The following is a 10,417-nucleotide window of genomic DNA, read 5'->3' as shown; positions in this document are numbered from 1 at the left end:
GGAGAGTAGTGGACTGTAGGAACATCTCAGGTCTGCTTCTCCTTTGGACTGTTGTCACTGTCACTAATGTAAACCACAGAAAACCAGGACACGTTCAGGGCCCTCAAGGTTCTCATACTGTTCCTAACCTAAATGAAACCAGACATGTGAACTCACACTGTACTGTTCTTACATTCATGCTGGCTTGTTTTTCCCTCAGATGAATGTGTGTATGTTCATTCACTAAAAATAGTGCTACAGATTGGATTAGAGCTGCACTGTGCAGTGACTCAGTGAGTGACTGCAGTGAGGAGCTGTGTAGAGCTGCTCAGTACATCGGCTTCGCCTTTAAGCTCAAGGTCAGTGTTTAAACCGTCACTAGAAGCACAAGCTAACAGTTGGAAGCCAAGACTCTGACACTATTATTAGGCTTCCTGTTGTGCCATGGTCCCTCCTGGTGCATTCAATGAACTGCACTGAGCCCCATGGAGATCCTCAGTGGGGACTACAGTTGGGGGATTTCTAAATCCACTGTAGCACCTACTGTAGCTCTATCTGAAATGGATAAAAAATGAACGCAGTTAACGTTGTTTGTTTACTTCCATCAGCGACGTGGTCATGTGTGCAGGCGACCCGAGCCATCCTGGTTACCCGAGCCGTCCTGGTTACAGGACAGTCTACGGTGCAAAGACGGATAAGGACGGACTTTTAGGCCAAAGTTTCATTTTAAAAATGTACCTGATGCACACACACAAACTCAAGAGTGTGTGTGTGTGCACGCAATGCTTCTCTCTCTCCCTCTGTCTCTGTATGTGAGTTTGTGTTTTCTCTCTTCTCCCTGACTTGTGTGCGTTTGTGCGCTCTCTGTCAGTGTCCACCAGTGTTTTCTGTGTGTGTTGTATTTCTCTGTGTAAAGATGAACTAACACCAAGATACCTTTTTTGTGCCAAATGTGTCACAGGAGAAACACTGTGTTTAAAGTTTAAAGAAAGCCATTAAAACACTCTTTGAATTTAAATAGACTTTTTGGGTTTGTTTCTACATTCATTCCATGATTCCATATAAATAAATATCTGTTACAACCTTTAGGTTTATTTATGTATATATACATATACATATACAGTATATATATGTATATATATACATATACATATATATATATATATATATACTGTATACACATAAACACATATATATCTATATGTCTATATACATTCATATATACACACATTTTTGTATAAACACATGCATGTATATGTATATCCATATATATGTTTATATATATGTATATATATATATATATATGTATATATATATATATACATATATATATGGATATATATCATATTAGCATTTTAAGCACACAGAAACACAGAAACGTTTTGGGAGTCCCACTTTAGAAGAAACAATGATGTCATAATTCCATGAGTGCATGGGGAAGAATCAGACCCCAAACGTGGCAGTGTTTAGCTCTAGTCGCGTTGAGCTACGTGCATACGGCTGTTCAGTTTGCAGTGACAGATGAGACTCAGCTATTGTTACGATTAAACACAGACCACTACTCTGTGAGAAAGTGTGTCTCGGATTGTTCCTCACCTAGCGGATGATTGATTATATCACTGAACATAAACATCCTCATATCTGAGTCCTTGCATCAGATTTGTGGATTTAAAACGAGGAAATCTGAGCCTGTATGTGGTTTCACAGGCTCTGTGTGTGTTTCTTTTAGTTGTAAATGATTTTAGCGTGTCCATGAACACAACCCAAAGTCGGGTCCTTCAGTCTGCTACCCTCTCACTTGTCTGCAGTATTCAAAGTGCAGCACTCTGGATCCTAAAGATCTTTTTCTCCTTCTTGCATGTTGTTCTTTTACCTTTCTCTTATAGAGCATGCATTCTGAACCCCCCCCCCCCCCCCCCCACAATAAAAAATATACACACCCTCGAAGGTTATTACTCATTATTTACACAGCTTCATCAAGAAACAATGCTTCATGTAAACATGCCTTTTTTTAAAGGCTCACAGGCCTTATTTGCCAGAAGCCATGCAACTGATGTGTCTGCCTCACTACATTATCAACATTGACTGTGTGTGTGCCAGCATGGCTGCAGGCAGGGACAGACAATGTACATATGCTTAAGATTATGTTCAACTGTTCATCTATCACACTATTTGACAGTCTTTTCTGACTGGAAAGTGAAGTTTGTAAGAGCTCACAAAATTCCATAGAGAAAACGCTGGTCTACAGCTGCAGTGTTTAGTAAAGTTGTGTCACTGAGGTAAATCTGGGCAAATGGTTTCAAACCCAAAAGTCACAGCACATTTTTACTTACTGATGGAGGCAGCAGAAAGTCGTGGTTTTCCTCTAAGGAGTTTACGTGCTTTACTTTCTGTCCAGAAAAGGCTGCACATGGTGAAATAAAGTGTACTAGCAAGTGCCAGAGTCCAAGAAAATGATGGTATGAAGTCAGTGTTGATAAATTGACAAAGTACCCATTAAACTAACACACAGACATTTACATGTGAAAAAACAACAAGTCCCAACCTTTCCACCCGCAAGACAAATAAATCTATTTGGATATACTCTATTTGGATCAATGGATAAATAATATGATCATAATCTATGTAACGCAGGGATGGCACCATCACTTTCTCAAAAACAAAATCTGTCTTGAGTCGTGGTGAGATACTGTACTTTATAAAATGTGTGGAAATCTGTCCATCTGTCCTTTGTTTCTCCACACACTGGAATGCTGGAGGGACGTTTGGTTTGTGCTTCAGAAGAGACGGACGTTCACATGTTTGTGCCGTTGTTCGTTAGTTCGTCTCCATAGTTTACGTAGCAGGAGTGTGGCGAAGGTCTTCACTGTCATCCAGAACCCCGGGGGTCCACATCGCTGCCAGCTGTAGAGCAGAGAGAGCCAGAGAGAGCCAGAGAGAGCCAGAGAGAGCCAGAGATAGGGGAGAGGGACGTGTTTATGGTACTTCCTCGTGTTTGTGTTCATGTCATCCTTTGCCAGGAGACAAAACACAAACATAGTCCATCTTTTTCTCGAGGTTTGGACTCATGACAGTGTTCCAGCAGAGGTGAGGCTGACAATAATCAGAGGCAGCTCTTGGCGGAGTGAAGAAGTGCCCCCTTTTCCCTCGCTCCTCCCTTGCTCCTTCACTTCCTCACTCTCTAACTTGCTGTAATTCTCTGAAGTCTCTCATGGCTTTTTTAAGGATGCTTTCATCGGCTTGATGTCCGTGTCCCACCCCGTATCCTTCATCCCTCTTCATTGAGGCTAACAGAAGAAAAGCACCATTGGATGAATCGAACACCAATTTAAACTCCCATCAGCTCTCCTCTCTCTTCTTTCTTCTTCTCATCTCTATTCCTGTCCTCTAATTCCTCCCATGGAAAGAAAAACGGGGCACAGGGAAAGGTAATTAGATTAAAAAAAGGTCAAAATCATGTTCATTTGTAGAAGAGTGCCCAGGTTTTTAGAATGTTCCTCTTGTTTTGCCTCTTGACTTACAAAATCATAGAGTTGGATATTTGGTTTTCTTACATTCGATTCATTCCATCATCACAGAACAGAGGTCATCTTCTTTGATCTCCACATCATCAAAATTAAAATTACACATTTCTTTTTACTTGCGCATTCTTCCCACACGTCCTCCTTTCCGTCTCTTCATGTTCACACGTACGCTGATTCACTGGACTGAGTGCGTCCCAGGTTGGGCGGCTGGGACAAATGGGCCATGTCCTTCTTCCTGATCTCACAGATGGATTTCCTGCGGGCCTGGACGCCCCTGATGGCGGCCTTGATCTTGCGCCAGCCCAGATGGTTGAGCTCAGCCAGGTTGAGCACCACACAGATGCCACTCACTGCAAACATGAACACCAGGAACACCGTTTTCTCCGTGGGCCGCGACACGTAGCACTCCACCTCCTTGAGACATGGATAGCGGTCGCACTCAAAAATCCCAGGCACGCTGAAGCCGTACAGGAAGTACTGGCCCGCCAAGAAGCCGATCTCCAGTGCGTTTCTAAACACCACCTGAATGATGTAAAAGCGGGAGATCCCTTCTTGCCGACGGACCTTAGAGTTTTTACCATGAGTCAGGCCTCGGGGGGCGTTGGGGATTTCCTTCACCTCCAGGCAGTCAGGTTCTTCCTTCACTCCTCCACCATCACCACCATGCTGAACTAGAATTCCATTAATGTTGCGGAGTTTCCGTGCACCGTCCCTACCCCCGTAATCCCTCTCCAGAATGGGATAGAGGAAGGAGTAGCGTCGGTCTTTCTGCTTTGCTGACTGATGGACAGAGTAGGTGATGAAGCAGAGGCTGGGCGTACACACCAGTATGATCTGGAAGACCCAGTAGCGGATGTGGGAAATGGGGAAGGCCTTGTCGTAGCAGGCCTGGTTGCAGCCGGGCTGCAGAGTGTTACAGACGAACATGGCCTGCTCGTCCTCATACACCGTCTCCCCCACAATGGCCACAATCAGGATGCGGAAAATGACCACCACTGTCAGCAAGATCCTGAGGGGGAAAGACAGAGATAAATGGGATCACTGCAGTCCAGAGTACAATCATTTAGTCTATCAGAGAGGAGGTGTTAACATAATGTCCTTCCCATCCAAGGAGTAATGACCACTTAAAAGTGCTTTACACTCCAGTCTTTGTCAGACCCAGTCACTCACAATCCACAAGCTGCCAGCACAGATGTCAGGTGTCTTCAACAGAGGAGTGATTATTTTAGACAAAAGATGTTGAAGATGGAGCTGCTCAGCAGGAGGAAAAGAAGAAGGCCACAGAGAAGGTTAATGAACATGAGGACAGCTGGTGGAACAGAAGAGGACAAGACGAGAGGACGTAAGATTGACACACAGCTACTCAACATGCCTGTCTTATATTAGTTAAGATGAGATCATTCTTTATTAGCCCCACAATGGAGAACTGTTCCATCCATCCATCATCCACCCAACCACACACCCACCCATCCATCCATCCATCCACCCAACCACACACCCACCCATCTATCCATCCATCCATCCATCCACCCACCCACCCATCCATCCATCCATCCATCCATCCATCCATCCAGAAAGTAGAGAAGAAAACTGCACTAATGATGGACCGGCACTAAGTCCCTGTTCCCTTGGTAAGAACGAGAGAAGAGAAGTACTTCAGATTCAATTCATCAGCCAGAGTAAGCACTTGAAAAGGACACTTCAGAGTGTAGCCTAAATGTGTCATCAGTGCTCTTAAATCACAACAGGGACAGCACATGGTTAGTGAAAAGGGAACTTGGCTTGCTGGTTCAAATCCCTGACAGGTCAAGGTCTGGGCTACCTCTGAGCAACGTACCCAATCCCCCCCTTGATTGTGTTAGTTGGACACTCTAAATTGACTCCAGTCACAAGTGAGCCACAGTCCAGTCTGGATAAAGGTCATGGTTGTGTCAGGAAGAGCATCCAGCATACAATCAAATATGTGGACAGATGATCCACTGTGATTGCTTCTGTGTCTTTGTGTGTGTGACACACCTCCTGATCTCTAAATTTAGTGTCTTCTGCATCATTAAGTCCAAGTACCATGGCAACCTGCAGTCTAGACTCAAGGTACATTTACCTCACTCATCAACAAATCCATAATAACCTTTCAGAATAATGCAAATCAAGTGATGAGGAGCCATTTGTAAAGTGGCTCAAGCTGAAAACTGAAAAAGACTGTGTTTATCATACATGTAAGTGTTGTGGTTGTGGTTGTTTTCTAACTCCTCTGCATGCAGTTCCCTTTATTAGATTGATTGCTATACTACTTTACAAAGTCTGAAGAAGAGTCAGACAATAAAAAAGTGTTAATATCAGCACAGAGTGTTAGAGATGGAGAGATGGCCTCTGGTCACATGACATGATTTCACATTCTATCTATGCACAAAAGGATTTTTGGGAGCAGACTTTTCATACACGTCACACGTCATACATGTAGACAGTCATCATGCTACTTTGGGAAAAACGATGATGTCATGAATTCACCTCGTTCATGTGTCACTTATCTCCGTCATCAGTCGGTCTGTTCAATTTACAGCAGATTGAAGTTGGAAGTGTGATTTATTTGTGCAAAAATTCAAACACCCAAACACACTCATACAGACGATGTCTCAGTTAGTGACCGCTCTAGCAACAGGTACAACTGAAATAAACCTCATTCACACACACACACACACACATATTACCTCCTCCTAGTACAGTTCTTTTCTCAATTTATTCATCCCTCGTTTATTTTTCAAATCTGAGAACAGACAGTGGGCTCTTTGCTGTGTGAGTGTCACAGTGATTGTCTCCCTGTAATCTGTGACTGCAGACTACAGACAGGCCTGACATTTGCTGCTAATCTGCTGATTGATTGCATCCTTGTGCATCAATCCCACACAAATACAAAGGATCTCTGTGACTCGTGCGTAGCATCAACACTCACTCATCACCAGCATTTATATTTATGATAATCCCATAAATAATCTACAGTGAATCACTGTCGTTACAGTAGCCTGTCCAAACCTGACCTCATTCCATTTGTCATGGATTGATGGGTTTACAGGTCAATACACGATGACTTCAGAGGCTACTGTGCACAGTATGAGGAGAGGTCACTGTGTTCAGACACAGACCATTTAAATATGAAGACACATCTGCCTGCTTTAAAAAGTAAACCATGAGCATACTGTCCGACCAAAGGCCTTCCAATGGTGAGTCTGTATGTGTTTTCTCTGGGTTCTCAGTTTCCTCCCTGCAGCATATGGTCGTAATGTAGCAGAGTCACGACCGCTCATTTAGTCGCTGTTCGTGCATTATTGGACAGAACACAAAAACATGCAGGTCAATGCACTCTCTGTTCTCTGTGTAAGCATGAGAGAGTATGCATGTGTAGTATTATATCTCAGCTTTGTACATTATTTTTTATTATTTATTACAGAGGGGAGACATGATTGGCAGGCAGGGCAGCCCACGCCCAAGTGGAAGGGAACTGGGCTTGTGACTGAAGGGTCACCAGGTGAAGGGCTGGGGTGCTCTGGAGTAAGGTGCAGTGTTTGTTCCCTGCTGGTGTGAAAAGGACGGGTGAAATGCAGAGGTCAAAATCACTCTCACTAATTCACACGAGTCTAACAAGCTATAAACAAGCTATAGGTTTATTTAGTTCATACAAAAATGTCACTGATAATGTTGCTGTTGACCCTGTGAAAGTTGACACTGAGTCTAGAAAAGTACACACATATACAGTATGTGTGTACTTGTGTGTGTGTGTGTGTGTGTGTAAATATATACATATATATACATATATGTATATATTTACACCTGCTTAATATACATGTATATTAAGCAGGTGTAAATTTTATTACGTGAGCCTTTTGTTAAATGGCTCAAATCTGTTTTACCTTGCTTTCACTGAGTGAGTGTCTTTGTCTTATTTTGGCTGTGATGCTGCAGCAGCTGCAGTGCTTTATAAAGCACACATTCCGGATGAGGCTGGATAATATCACCTGTCCCTGGAATCTGCTGGACCTCAGGCCTGTTTATCATATTTAACACAAAGTCATATTTGTGTAAAACCAGTATAGATTTATGAAATCAAGCCCAGCAACACGATGTGTTTGTCAAACCACCACAGATAAATAATGATATTAGAAAACAACAATAATAATAATAACATTGCACTATTTAAAAACACTTACAAGGTGCTTTCACTGACCAAATTCATGAAAACCAAACAAGACAGGAAACAACACAAGTAACAAAAAGAAATAAAAAGTATATTAATAGTATAATAATAACGGCATAAATCAAATATTAAAAACAAAGGTTTAGAGGTGTCAAATAATATCAACATTAGTATCATAATATGACCTTATATATAAATAGAAAACATTTGTTATATGTAGTGAGGGGCCAGACTCACATGACCTTTATAAGTGATCAGTACAATCGTAAAATAAACATGAAGCCAGTGACTGGTGTGATGTGACAGTAAAACCATCCTGGACCACTCGTGACTGATATCAGAGACGAGTGTGTTACACTCATCTGATCTGAGAATATCTACGCATGGATTACTTTTTCAAAATCTAGGTGGAGAAGGAATGGTTTTATTTTAGGGTTTCATACAACATTAATCCTCTCCAGACCCACAATGTGCAGTTCATATGAACCTTTCATTGGAACAGCAGGTCACTGGTGATGACCTCCAAAAAACTGTGATCAGCCGTGGTGGAGGAGGAGGGGAGGAGGGGAGGAGAGAGAGAAAAAATTAAATTAAAAATGAAATGGTGTTGTAGTGACTCCATTAAGGAGCTTAGTGGGCAGAGAATTCACAATACCACAGTAAGAGAGCACTGTGTTAAATATCCACACCTGTGCACGCACACGCACACGCACGCTGAAATAAGACAGTAAATCACTGTTTAAGATGAACTGGTTGCAGAAAGGGATAAAAACAGATGACGAGGTCACCACTTCTCCTTAAAGGAAGCAGCTCCTCAGTGCTGGGACAGAGTGGTGGGGGGGGGGGGGATCAGCAATAACAGAAAATCTCATCATAGAGAATGAAATATAAAAGCTTCCACACGCAAACCCACTGCTGTAATCTGTAGCTGAGCCATGGGTGGGTTTTTGTTGTTAATGCCATCAAAAGCTGTAGATTATCATACCCCTCACATCATCCCCACCTGTTTTCTTTTGTTTCCTCTGTAGAGTATCCTTATTCATTGGCTCTCTTCTTTACTTTCACAGTTCTTTGGTCCTTCTCCCTCCCTCTCTCCCTCCCTCTCTCTCTCTCTCTCTCTACAATATGCCCAAAAACACAGGTCGTCCACCCACATCAGGAATAATCTCCAGATTGTGTGTGTCTGTTTCTGAGCCATCTGAACCATCACATGAGGCGTTTGTGGTTTTAGTCTGTTGCTTTGTTGCTGCAGAGACTCATTCATATGCATGTACGGCTATAGTCACCAAATCATGTGCAATCATTCATATTTGTAGTAATGCCCCCAAACATGAATAATCATCAGCTGTTGTTGACTTGTGCTTCACACACACACACATGGCAGACATATGAACACATGTCTCAGTGTATTCACACCTCCTGTTCCCAGCGGACAGTGTTTGCTGTTCTCTTTGACTAATGTGTTGCCACACAGGCGCTGGTGATGATGCCATTACATTATGTCAGCACGTCCTCGGCAGGTGTCAGTGTGAATCTCATCGGTCATATTCAAGGGTCTCATTATGTGTGAAAATGTACACAGAGACGTGGAAACCATTAGAGTTTGTACTGTACCTGTACTGCACATGTACACAGCCTGTACTGCACATGTACACAGCCTATACTGCACATGTACACAGCCACTCAGAGACAAGGATAATGCTGCCCCAGTGATCTGCATTATTCAACCTCAGAGAAATGAAATGCCCTGCACAGTGAGTACCAAGAGCTACAGTTGACTTTCATGGGTTAGTGAGTCAAAGCAAATGAAAACAGGTGTAGAGTAAATGTAGTCATAGAAGAGAGATGGACCTGGAAGGTTTCTGCTTCAGACGTGTGGACAAACAGAAGCAGAAGACAAAATGAACCCAGAAAAAAAGGATTCTTTTTTATCATTTAAAAAGAATATCCATGGTTCCCTTACCCAGAGACCCAACACCACCTACCCCCACCACCTCCCTTTCCTCTCATCTCTCCTCCTCATGCTCCCCTCATGCTAGTTACCACGGCAACAGGCAAGGGGAAGAAAACCAAGGGAAAGAAAAATATACCAACTAGAATATAAGTCAAGTGTAGCGTTTTCTTGCTGAGTGTGAGTTGTGTTGACTGAATGAGCTTGATTTTGGTTTAGTTTAGAAAAAGACAACAGACTGTACTGTTAATATTTTGGTGAAATTATGACTTTCTTTGAATCTTCCATGATAAGTCTGCTCTGCTTCTGCTGAGCTCAGGAGTCTGTCATGTCTTCTTGACTGTGACCTACTAATCCTCTTCAGCACATTAACTTTAGCCTCCATCAATACCTGCTCCCCCATTCTACTCCTTCACCTGCCGCACCCTTTCATCTCAAACCTGTCTCTATACAAACATCTCTCCAGTGTGTGTGTATATATATATATATATATGTATATATATATATATATATATATATATGTATATACGTTTTTGTACGTCTCTGGGTATATATATATATATATATATGTATGAATAAAAAAATAAAAGGTAACCTTTATATTTATATGACATGTTTTATTTTCTTATCCTCTGTCTCCCTTTCTCTTTCTCTGTAGGTTGATTTGCCAGGTTATCAATTTATCAACAGTGAGTAGTTCACAGTGGGTCACCTGGCTGCCATCACACACACACACACACACACACACAGCAGTGGGATATTGTGGTCCATCAG

The 10,417-nt window shown here is 42.4% G+C and overlaps 1 protein-coding gene across 1 annotated transcript in view; it reads right to left on the bottom strand.

Moving 5' to 3' along the window:
- Nucleotides 1–1,894: 1,894 nt before the first annotated feature.
- LOC131462099 (gap junction delta-2 protein) overlaps nucleotides 1,895–10,417 on the bottom strand; it is a 30,366-nt gene continuing 21,843 nt past the window's right edge. The window contains exon 2 of the mRNA XM_058633025.1: nucleotides 1,895–4,512. Coding sequence (XP_058489008.1) covers nucleotides 3,663–4,512 — 850 coding nt within the window. The 3' untranslated portion in view covers nucleotides 1,895–3,662. The remainder of the gene's footprint in view (nucleotides 4,513–10,417) is intronic.

This window comes from Solea solea, chromosome 7, assembly GCF_958295425.1.
Source record: "Solea solea chromosome 7, fSolSol10.1, whole genome shotgun sequence".
In the NCBI taxonomy this organism is placed as follows: Eukaryota; Metazoa; Chordata; class Actinopteri; order Pleuronectiformes; family Soleidae; genus Solea; species Solea solea.
This window is presented reverse-complemented; position numbering and strand designations above follow the sequence as displayed.